Below are 13045 nucleotides of genomic sequence, written 5' to 3'. Positions count from 1 at the left end.
ATTAACATGAGTGAATAAAGGATCTAATTAATTTGCAGGAGGAAGACGGAGTTATAAATAAGATGGCATATTGGAAAATTAGAACACTAGCAGAAAAATGAAAAAAATAAAATAAAATAAAATAACATAAAAAATAGAGATGGTATGTCCTACCATCCAATACGAGTAGAGTAATTCATTACTGTATTAGAAGAGTGGGATGGGGGGAAATAATAATAAAAAAGAAAATAAAAGAGTAGACACACCTTATAAATAAGGGTCTCACATCTACATTTTTGGCCACAACTCATCATAGTGTGTGGCCGATTGTCCCAGAGTCGATGTTATAAGCAAAAATTATATCCCCTTTCCACATAAACCACAAATCACCATTTTGAGCAAACAGGAACAAGATCAACCATCATATCTTGATTTTCCTTTAGCAATGCCAAGGAGATAACAGGGTTTGAACCCTATTTTTTCATATTGTGATCTCCCAAGACCAAGACATGCAGAACCTGTTCCACTCTACTAACAAACAAATTGGGAACAATTCTTGTGACAAATCAGTGATAGTAAAGCACCCAGTCTCTACATATAGAGATAACACTGATGGCATACCTATCAAGGTTCGACCACCTCCCCCTTCCCTCCTGTGGATATTTCTCATCTGAAAGTTTTATTGAAGCCAAAGGAGTTTGAACAAAAATAGACTAGCAACTTGTGAATTGGACAATAAAATCAGTAAAGCTATAGTTGGTACAAACTATTATTTCTCCACCACTACCATGCAACTGAACATTGCATAAGTGCATAGTGCTTGTAATTGAAATGTATTGCCAAAAATTGCCTTTTTATTTCACCAACAAAGCAAAACAACCTCACTCCCATTTCTCAGAAATTCATTTTCTGTTGGAGTAAAAACGAATACCTAAATAAATCTTAAAATGTTTTAAAAGGCCCCATAGACATCCATCCAAACATATATAATCGGCTAATTCCATAACAGAACTTCATGAAATTAGCGGACAAAATGGATTAACATTATCTACTAGAGAAAGATTCAACATAAAACACCAATTAAAACCACCATGAGATTCTCATGAAAACTTTGTTTTCTTCTTATACTAGAATAATAAAGAAATTTGATATTCGTCAGAAGTATTGATATGCTAAACACACTGAACAAAAGCTGTAGTATATTACTACCCCTAAAATTATTCTTTAGCAAAGAAAAAGAAAAGTATCCATCAAACCTGCTACTAACTAGCTTGGTTCATTTGTGGTTGTGCATTTTCTGATCACATTCCTTTCAAAGTTACCACGCTGGGTGGGCAGCGATATAATTTTTTTGCAACTCTACGTCCTCTAAAAGCAACTACTGTGTGGCGGATTGTCCCACTGTCCATGTTATAAGCAAAGTATTTCTCCTCTCTCCACATGAACCACAAATCACCATTCTGAGCAAACAGAGGAACAAGATCAACCATCATATATTGTTTTTTCTTTAGGAATGCCAAAAAGATAACACACTTTGCACCCCATTTTTGCCTTTTGTGATCTTCCAAGACCAACACATGCAGACCCTCTTCCACCCTATCAACAAATGATAGTTTTCCATTCCAACTTAAAGCCTCGACCTTTTCCCAATTTGGGAGCAAATCTTGTGACAGAGCAGTAACCGTAAAGCACTCGGTCTCTACATCTAGAGATACCACGTCGTCATATATATTTGATTCAGCATTAAATAACCGAATGCAGTGAACAGTGGAGCCAGCTGATACAATTACTGAAGCTCTATCTCTGTTTTTGTTAATATCATCATGTAGGTTAGGGACTTTTGAGGGGTCTCCAAGAATCATCAGTTCCAACCGTAAGAACTTCACAACCTTCATTGCCAGAATTTTCCCCATCAATGTCATAGATAGAGACCAATTTATAATCACCAGTAGATGGAATGAAAGAGAAGGAGATGTCAATGCTACCCATATGTGGATCAGGCAAGTCGAAGTATTTGGCGGGTGGTTGGATTCTGAATATGATACTTATCAGTGGCGTTGCTCATCCTGAGTAGCAAGCCATCACAACCACAGATCAATTGGAATGAGTCAGTGGGAGCTGCGGGAGGGCTTTGAACTATATTATTAAAATAATTATTACTAACGACGGCCCTCCTTCAATGCTTTTCAATGAAGTGGTGATCTTGAATTGTGGCATACAATTGCTTGCACACACACTTGAGCCTCAATAGGATTTTTACTGGCAACCAACTCAGAATCTCAATAATGATTTCAGGGGGGATGCTTGGTTCAGTAGAAGGAACAGTCTTCTGATGCTTCTCTGGTAAACTTGATGCATTTCAAACCTACATTTCTCATAGTGCTCTCAACAACAGAACTCCCTAGAATCTGCCATGGAGCAAAAATAAAAATAAAAATAAAAATAAGGACTAGATACATAATGAGCATCTAAAGGGAATCTTTTACTTCAGATTAAAGATTAGCTATTAAGGTTGGATTGGAAAGCCTAAGGTGATTTAAGATTAGAACTCTCTGTTATAGAGGTTGAGGGTTCAAAACAAGAGAAAACCCTCACATTTTTTATATTAAAAGTAGCAGTATATAATATAGAAATACAAATCCTGCATCCAAATACAGGTCCTCACTCATCTAGTTTATAAGCATACATCAACTGACCAGAGGTATGTGCATAAAAACAAAAGATGAGTTTAATAACAAAAGAGAAACCTAAAGATCATTGGGGAGCTATAAGAAGAGAAACTTCTTCTAGGGCCCGTTTGGTAACGGTTTTTGTTTCTTGTTTTTCATTTAAGCTAAACATAAGTGACGTTTTGATTATGTTGTTGTTTATCAATAACAAGAAACATTGTTTGATAATGCAAAGAACAAAGAGCATTGTTTGTTAACCTTAAATTGTTAAAAAATAAAAAAATAAATAATGTTGAACTTGTAAACTTACTATACATTCCAGATCACATCCATGTGAAATGGGTAAAAGATTCCTACTAATGATGCTAATCCAAGTTTCTATCTAACCTTTCAAAAAAGAAAAAAAGAATGCATGCCAACATTGTCAATTATTTTTGTACCGCGGACCCAATATGACCAGACTACCAGTACAATCAGTCCATTTCCATGCCTTATTTAAACAATATGTTTAATTATCCATCTAGGGCAAATTATATGTTCAACAAAAAGGGAAAGAAATGACAACAATCAAGCCAATCAAATCTAACAGCAAAAGGAATGATCAAATCGCAGCTTGACAGTATTAACCCATCAAAGCAGAATATGAAGACACATTGCAAGCAATAAGTACACATAAACTAATCAACAAACACGAAGTTAATATATAACAATTTAGATAGAAGAAACCCTAAAAAACCATAATATCTAGAAAAATAACAAAAATCCAATAAATCAAAGTTCCTATTTTGATGTATGAATAAATAAATCTGGGATACAAATATATATATATGTAAATCATAGGCAAAACCGTATTGAATATATATATATATATATATATAATGTTCATCACGAAGACTGAGATTTGGCATAAAAGACTCAAAGAGCTGATCGAGTTAATACCTAGTTGTTGGCAGAGGGGAGAGAGAGAGAGAGCGCGAGACTTTGGAACATTAATTAAAAATCCCACATTTGAAGAGGCTTTGGTGCTACTATAAATCGTATTAGATTCAAACTTCCAAAAATATGGGAAAAAAATCGTACTTTAGATTCATGCTTAGTGGTGAAATACTCTTCCATCTTTCCATGGGCAGATTGTCACTCAATTATCGCTTGAAATGTGGCAAAAATCAGACTGGACTCTTTCACTTCTTTCTCAATAATATATATATGTTTTTTTTTTCATTCAACGCTTAGCGACCGTTCAATATAAAAACGTAATTACCAAAAATAATAATAATAATAATAATAATAATCACATGATGTGAAGAATTGTCTAATGTTTTGTCTATGGTGTTTTAGTTTTTGTGGAATCCTATAGCATACAACAGTGAAAAAATATGCTTTTGATAAAAATTATTTTGCTGTGCTACAAGTCTACAACAGCGAAAAAATATGTATTTTTATATGTTTCCACACTATAACTTTGGTACCCTAGTCATAAAAAAAAATAAATAAAAAAAACTCTTAAATGATATTTGAAAACTAATCATTATATTTTTTTTAACTTGCAATACTTTTCTATCCAACATATTTTTTTGTTACTATTTTCAAAAATCTTACCAAATAAATATTACTAAATATACTTATAATTATTATTCAAAACACTTTACAACAAAACACTTATTTTGTTTCAAGTTAAAACAAAATAGGTTACGAAAATTTTTGTTTGTTATTGGATTATAAAACTTTTAGCTCAAGTACAAAGTAATCAAGATTATTTTATTATTATTTTTTATCATTGGTAAACATAAGCCGAACTGCACTTACAAACCAACAACCCAAAACAGACCAAGCATAACTACCCCACAAAACAACAAACCAACAAAACCCAACTCAAAAATAGCTCAACAAAAGATCAGTTGGCAACAGAACAAGGAGGCGTCGCAATGCCATCCAAAATCACCAACTGTGTCCCAAACGAAGCTGAATGAGCATACATGGAAAGGTCAGCATTCCCACCGGCGCCACAGTCGAGTGCAATACCGGTGGTGAGAAACGAATCAGGACACAGACTTGTCGGAACATGCCCCACCGAAATTCTGGCCTTCTTACCCACCACCTTAGCAGACCCAGAAAAAGAACTAACCAACGATGGACGTCGCTTATGAGTAGACCGTACCAAAGAAGAACCCTGTTCATTATTCGACGACACATGGCCAGTATGTGAAGCAACTCCATGTGAACCTTTTCTACCACGCCTTTTAAGCGGCAAGACATTACCTTGATCCTGGGAGATAGAGGGCACACACTCGACAGGCTCGTCCACATGCACCAAAGCAACAAAACTTTGCGTAGGAGACTCTGGCACATCCTGAATACCCTGACTAGGCTCAACAACGTCTAGGACAACACCAGCACGAGAGCCCCCAACCGGAGCAAAAAAACAGTCCTCAGTCCGAGCACCATCCGGCACGCGAGAGATTTCAGCAATATTAGAAATCACTCCCGCCACACCATGAAATGTAGCCACAGGATCCGAAACAGACAAAATACTAGGAGCAGTACCTCCGTCGCCTTGGCCATCATCTCGACCAGCATCATCGCCCTCCACATACATCCAACGTCATCCTACCCCATCTTTTAAGGAACCACCCCGAACCCCATCCAAATTCCAGAGATCCTTTCCCTGATACCCATCCACCCCCAGCCACGGCCCATATTCCAACTTCCTTGGCAGAGTTGAAGAGTTGCCAAGAGAACAAGACTTCCAATTGTGGCCAATGACCCCACAAGCGAAACAGAAAGACGGGAGTTTTTCATAACGAACTTTAACCCATAAATCCGTATCAAACGGTCCCTGTAACCGCACATGCCTACGAAACAATTTAGTGATATACAAGACCACCTTAAGACGAAGAACCCTACTATCCTTTAACAAAGTTTATGTAGTTTCTAGCATACCTTTATCCCGAAGCTCAACTGTCAAACACCCACCGAGAGAATTCCCAACCCGCCTCCCAACATTTGCCGACAGGTAAGGGACAGGAACATCTATCAGATGAATCCAAAAAGGGGAGAAATTAAAGGACACCGCAGAAGATAGTAAACCTTCCTCCCACTCCTTCAAAACTAGTAAATGCTCATTAAACAACCACGGACTACCCTGAAGAATTCGATGGCGGCTCTACCGATCCGGAATAAAAAGCTGAAACAGATTTCACGTCACCTTATAAACAGGCAGACGGGCACAAGAAGACTCAACGGAAATCGCCTTGGCCCACAACTTGTGAAACAAACGGCCAAAAGTATACTTTGTCCCGGCCAAAGTATACTTTGTCCCGGCCAAAGTAATAGTTTTGGAAGTCCAAACTTTACCAAACAGACTATCTCGGCAAACAAACACTCCCTGGGTAGTGTCATCAGGCAAGATAAGCACGGGCTCCGTCTCTTCCCGCGTAAGTGTAAGCCCACGCATTTGCTCGACCAAAGGGACCTCCATAGCCCCAAAGAAAGCAACAAAAAAAATCAAACCCACGAAGCCACTCACTATAAGCGTACGAGAGAATACAGAACCCCAAAGACGATGTAAGAAGCAACTGAGCAAAACATATTTATAAAACCCAAAAAAAGAACAACCGGGCCACGTATAACAGATTAGAACCTGAGATAACAAAGACCGTAGTAGACCACATGTCAACCAGCTCCAAACCCAAAGCGGTACCGCGAGGCCTTTAGAGAAAACGTCGAAAGAAAGCATAGTAAGCCACACCACAAATTGGACACAAAGTACAAAGATACCCATGTGTATCCGCAGAGTCACGAAGAACAGATGAGGTAGAGGAAAATGGGAAATCAGCAACCATAAAACAAAGAGACCCAAAAGGGTCCACCACTCTCTCACCAGCCACCTGAATCAAAGAGCTAGCAGTCTTCAAGACACACCCATCAGCCATCGAAAAACCACCCAAGACCACCACCACCTAATTGGAAACCACCGAGGCCAACCCAGAACCAAAGACGAGAAAAACCGCCAGCAATGGAACTAGACAACCCGCCGACGGGAAAAAACATAACTCAACGGATCAGAGAAGCAAATCGGAAAAACCGGAAATACACGCCCCCACCCCAAAAAGAGAACACCATAACACAAACGAAGACGGAACCAGGAAAAACCCGCGACAAAATACATATGACACCCACCAGCACGGAAGAAAGCATAGACAGAAACAGGATACCGAAGCGAAAGACAATCCAAGGAAAAACCCAGAAAAAGGAAGAAAACCCACCAAGATTTGAACACCAAACCCACACTCACCGCTTAAAACGAACAAAAGAAATCAAACTAACAAAAGAAAGCAAAACGCAACCACTCTCACGGACGGAGAGACAACGGAAGTTACTAGTCTATACGTGAACTTGAGGTTGCTTATATCAGGTTCATCTCTTTGACTATGTTATTATTTTTAACACCGGTGGAATTGAATGTAACAGTAGAGTTTAAAATTAATTTCAAATGAATGACATTATTTTGTGACAATACTTGCATACTGGTTTGCGAGTAAAAAGTTTCTACGTATGGTGAAGAAAAAGAAGGGGGAAAAAAAAAAAATACAACTTTCAATTTAAAAAATAAGATATATAAAAGAATATTCGGAATATATCAAATAACAATCCGGATCCAAATTAATCCCTAATTCTCTTCCTCCACTTAGGGATGGCAATTTCCTCCAACCCGTTGGGTTTCCGCCCCACTCCGCTCCAAATGGGGTGAATTTGGTAGCTCCATAAATGGGTTTGGGGTGGATATGGTAAAAGAATTGAAAACCCGAAGCGGGTTTGGGGTGGGGGCGGATTTAGTGATGCCCCCACCCTACCCCCGCCCCGACCCGACACCCGATTATATATATATATATATTAGTTAAGTGTGCATTAATATATTTTGATTAAATATTCGCTAGAATCACTACTTACTAAAATTTTACAATTGTGCACGTGATTTAATCTTCAAGAATCAATTAAGGATTCAAGACCTTAGTATTCTATCGCAAGTCCAAGAATTAATTCAACAGTTTCAACTTTATCGCAATTAAACGGAATACGCGAGGCGGAGTTGGTACTTTGTCTACCGGAGTAGGGGCGGGGATGGTATACCAATTATAAACCCGTCCTGGAGTTGAAGCGGAGTTGGTATGACGGATTTTTTAACAGGGCGGAGTAGGGTTTAGCCAACTCCACCCCAACTCCGATCCGTTGTCATCCCTACCTCCATTCTCTCTCAAGCTACACGACTCGGAGGAGACCAACCTGCAAAAACCCAACCTTCATTATTTCTGTTCACCTCCACTTTCCTGACAATTTTGATAGAGAGAGAAATTCAGTATTATCAATCACAAAAAATAAAATTCCTAATCACACAAAATCCTTCTCAAAGTTAGCTCTTCAACAAGCAATTAATTCTTGATGTTAATCTTGGTAATCACTGGTGATTAGTCTTGAAATAAGTTTACTTGATTTTAGAGACAGAAAGTGAGATAAAAAAGAAGATATAAATTAAGAAGAATTGGGTCAGGCTAATTACAAGATAAATGAGAAAAAGACTGAAATCATTATTGAGATTATGTGATTTTACCTCAAAAGGACTTTTGTTTTTGTGATTTTACCATGTATGATACTTGAAACATTTGATACATATATATTATACAATTCAATTAAAGAATATTTGTTGGTTTAAAATGTGTAAAACAAATGGGAGTAGTTTTATTCATTTATGCATACTGATATGGATATAATATGCATATATTATATATATGATACACATTTTTAAGAACTTAATTGGCAACCTTCATTTCCAGCTTTTTTGTCTATCATAGAAGGAGATCATGAATTTATAATCACCAGTAATCTCATGCTTCTTCACTGGTATAATTGATGTTTTCTCAGTTGAACAGCGGATACATTTTAAAACTACATTTCCCATACTACTCCTTAGAATCTGCCATGGTGCAAAAAAATTAAATTAAATGCAGGATTAGATATATATACATAATGAATTTAGCATCAAAAGGAAATATTTTACTTTAAATTAAAGATTAGCTATTGAAGTTGGATTTGAAAGCCTTAGATGATGTAAGATTAGAGGTCTACTAATCTTTGCCTGCATCAAACATGGGGTTAGCCTTGGAACACTGTCATTTATAGAGGTTGAGGATTCCAAACAAGAGAAAACCCTCACATACAAAAATTTGCTACTAATCCAGATTATAAGCATACCATCAGAAATAAGGAAAGAAATGGGTCTTGCCTGATCTAGGTTTCAATAAATGGATTTTGTGGTTGTAGACAGTACTGTATTGTTGTTGAGGGGCAGAGAAAACAGACAAAGGTGGGGGAGAGATGAGAGATGAGAGATGAGATATATATAATACGGAGTATTGGTAATGGATTAATGTGAAAGTTAAGTATAATAGCAGCGTGTGAGATATAATTTGGATCTTGTTTATTATTTGGTATTAATTCGGATATCCTCCTTTTATGCATTTATTTATTTATTTTTAAATAATATACTCACATACTTCACACTCTAAGTCAGGTAAAGTAGGAGCGAAAGTAAGAGTGAGAGCGACGCAATTAAGTTATTTGAGTCCGAAAGCGTTCAGAACGTGGGAGCGAATATTCTTTCAATTTTTTTTTTTAGTTAAGGGTTAGTTTGGTTAGCGCCAACGAGGGAAAAGAAACGATTTTTTTAAAAATTATTTGGTAGTTTGGTTAGCGTGAAAGATAAAATTTTCAGAAAAGATTTTTTTATAAATTATTTGGTAGTTTGGTTAGCGTGAAAGATAAAATTTTCAGAAAAGATTTTTTTATAAATTATTTGGTAGTTTGGTTAGCGTGAAAGAAAAATTTTTCAGAAAAATAATATTCCCGCAACCGATTGATTTTTCTTAAAATGTTTCCTCTATAAAATACGCAAAAATTTCACTTTCGCGTGAAAGTTGTATCATGTGTCGTTTTTTAGACTCACAAAAAGAGTGATTTTTTTTTTTTTTTTATAAATTAGGATTTTTATTTATATTACAACTTTCTAACTTTTTAAATTACAACTCCTAATTAAGTTACAATTTTTGACTTTTTAAATTAGGACTATATTTATATATTATATATATATATATATATATACACACGTACATATATTTTTATTTATAAAATAATTATTTATATTTTTTATTATCCTTGTTATATAATATATTTTATTTAGTATTAAATTCATGAGAATAATTTAGTATATAAATTATTTTCTTTTCACGTTTTTGCAAACCAAATAATGAAACATCATTTTCTACTCTAAGGCTATGTTTGGTAGGATGGGTTTAAAAGGGGAGGATAACATTAGTTATAAGGGAAAGGGAAGGAAAGGAAAGGGAAGGATAAGTTTAATCCTCAATCGTGTTTGGTTGATTAATGAAGGAAAAGAAAGGAAAGGATAACAATCATGTTTGGGAAAAGAAAGAAAAGGGAAGGATAATAAAAAATTTACTATTATGCCCTTTATATATTTTAAAAGATAAATTTTTATATTTAAATATGCAACAATATTTTTGCCCCAAGATTCAGTTCTAAGGCTCAGTTTGGTAGCAAATGCCACATTCATGTTCTCTTTCCAAATCAATATTTCAAAACTCAACAACACTTAACTAATTTATGCAGTGGTATTGAGGCTAAGCAGCCCAACTCTGCCATGAGAAAATCTGCTCGTGTGCAGCTGATTAAGAATGGGAAGAAGATCGCTGCATTTGTACCCAATGATGGTTGCTTAAACTATAGTCTCCTCAATATAGTTTAGTGTAGATCTTCTTTAATGTATCAAATCTTATAAAAGGAGCCGGCTCAAGTAAAAGTGGAGGAGGCTCCAATATGAATGGAGCAGGCTCTACTTTAAGTAGAGGAGGCTCCAATATGAGTAGAGCAGGCTCCCAAAATGGGAGGCGGCTCCTTTGAAGAAAAATTGTTCTGGGAACCAATTTTATGTCATGTTAGGTGGCAGAAGTAAAACAAAGAAAAAGAAATGCAATTTACCCAAAAATAAAAAATAAATAAATAAAATGTAACTCACTTTTATTCCTAAAATGAAGTTGAAATAACATTCATACTCAAGAGCACAAATGAATTTTCGCTTAAAAGTTTGATTTCCTTCAACAAAAAAGATGATAAAATCAACAAAACAATAATAAAGTCAATGAAATAATCATATTGGTAAGTACTGAAACAATCAACAGATCGCATAGAAAACCCAATTACTAGATCTTCCTTCAAGCAAGTAACAACAGAGAAAAGTAAAAAAATGATCATTAATTTAATATTTAAATTTGGCTTCTTACTTTTTTGGGTGAGAGGGGTTTGATCACAAATGTAATCAATGATGATCAACAACATAAAACAGTAAGTTAGGTTCTTTCTGACTTCATTTAAAAAAAAAAAACTTAACAACCCAAGGCATGAAGTGGATCGAACATACAGATCCACCAATTTCTTGCAAATATTCAACTGAAAAGAATCAAAGACACCAAAAGATTCTATAGTGAATTATGTTTGTGCTAATTTCGACTAAAAATTAAGAGCAGGAATATATATAAATTGAAGAGGGAATTTCATGGATTTAACATACCAGTGAAGGAACCCATCATATGGAAGAATTCGCCCAAAGCAAGATGAAGTCTCCTAAGTCAGTTTGCTCTCTGGAATGTTTCAATAATGACCCCAAATTAGGAAGTGCCGAGATATAATGGGAATAGGACACTTGAAGGGAGCCGGCTCAACCATGATCATGGAGCCGGCTCTTATGGGTTTTTGAGAGGTGCCGAGTGAAATAGGAAGGATGTAGATGAGTGGAGCCGGCTCTTCCTTTTTGTGGAGCCGGCTCCACATTTTTTTTGGAGCCGCCTCAATTAGTTGCTGGAGCCGGCTCTCTTGGGCATTTGAGAAATCCCGAAAGAGTTGGTGTATGCAGGCCAATAAAGGAGCCGGCTCAACCTATTTCTAGAGGCGGCTCTTCTTGGAGATGCCGTTACAAACCTTTCCCTTCTATCTCTATCATCAACTTCCTCCTCCGGCACAGAGACCATGCAGTGAACCCATTTCCCCCTTTTCTCTCTCCTATTTCTTCTTATACCAGTGAATTTTGGCCCCTTTGTTCCCGCGCTGAATATACGCCTTCCTTTGTTCCCGCGCTGAATACAGGCCCTAATATAAAGAGCAAATTTGAGGGTAAAATTGGCCTAACAAATATTTTGTATGCCATCGCCTGCCATTGCCTTCCCTTTCCTTTCTTATCCTCCCAATTTTGGAAGGTTAAAAAATTACTGTAAGTTGCTTATAAATAACCCTCCAAACCCCTCTCTCTTCTTCCCTTTCCCTCCACTAACTTTACCCAAACACAATTTTTTTATTACCCTCCGTCCCCTTCCCTACCCTAAAGAGAAAACGATATTTACGCTGATTCGTTTGACCGATTTCCTAGGCAGAATCTTAGTGGCGTCTAGCTGGCAAAAAGAGTGCGCATGTAGCCAAACACCCTTCATCTTCTTCACAATTTCAGTCACCAAACTGCGGCTCACCTACGACAAGGACACGGTAGCGCTGCAAAACTCTCTCGGTAATAGAGAAGAACCAGTCGATGGCAAAGGACCAAGCAATCAGCCCCAAACGAAGACACAGATCACAAAACAGTTACAAACGGCAAGTACACAACCGAAGACAACTGGCGACAGCAGCAGAGGGGTCGTCGATGGGATAAACAGCACTATTAGTCTCTGTAGACTTCTCGGCGACCGGAAATTGAAGGTCGTCGGTGAAAAAAAACTGGCAATCGACTCTGTTCCTCTCGGCGCAAACAACTTTGTTCCGAGAGAGAGATTGTTGAGGCGATCCGAATGACAACAAAGATGAGAACAATGGAGAACCGAGGCCACTAAACAGCGAAGCCCCAAACAAAAAACAATCAAACAAACAAGTGATGACTCCGTCGGCGGCAAACAGCGATAGCGCGATCTGTGCAATTTTTTTTTTGAACCGCAACCCAAGCTCGCCGACACACGGCGACTGAAATATCAAGATCAGAGAAGAAAAAAAATCTGATGGCAGTTTCACACAACAAAATCTCTGCACCTCCTCTTTAAGCAAATCAAGTCCACAAGTTAGTCCAGCAAAATCCCTTTTCTTTTCCTTTTTAGTTGTTTGGCAACCTTACCCGCGGAAACTATCGGCCTATCTATCCCGACCCTTGGTTAAATTGTTAGAACACGTCACTTCATTTTTATGTCACACTAGTAATAAGTGGGAACATCCATCCTGTTTTTGGTAAATTATCCCCACAATTATTTGTTATATTTCATAAATTATTAAGTGTTACTTAATAACTCAAT

The 13045-nt window shown here is 37.0% G+C and overlaps 1 protein-coding gene across 2 annotated transcripts; it reads right to left on the bottom strand.

Annotated features, from left to right (window-relative positions):
• Positions 1-1029: 1029 nt before the first annotated feature.
• LOC132266821 (uncharacterized) lies at positions 1030-13045 on the bottom strand. 2 transcript variants are annotated; one of them, XM_059767814.1, is made up of 2 exons: positions 11290-13045; positions 1030-2387 (listed from the first exon to the last, which is right to left on the bottom strand). In XM_059767814.1, exon 2 carries the CDS (start codon positions 1899-1901, stop codon positions 1281-1283), a length of 621 nt encoding a protein of 206 aa, XP_059623797.1. In that variant the 5' UTR covers positions 1902-2387; positions 11290-13045; the 3' UTR covers positions 1030-1280. The 2 variants fall into 2 exon arrangements, with proteins under 2 accessions (XP_059623797.1, XP_059623790.1); XM_059767807.1 differs by lacking the exon at positions 11290-13045 and adding an exon at positions 3588-3827.

This window comes from Cornus florida, unplaced genomic scaffold (assembly GCF_030987335.1).
Source record: "Cornus florida cultivar Cherokee Brave unplaced genomic scaffold, ASM3098733v1 CherokeeBrave_3.0.0_Hap2_Chr01, whole genome shotgun sequence".
Lineage (NCBI taxonomy): Eukaryota > Viridiplantae > Streptophyta > Magnoliopsida > Cornales > Cornaceae > Cornus > Cornus florida.
Note: the sequence above shows the minus strand (reverse complement) of the source record. Positions and strands in the feature narration are given on the sequence as shown.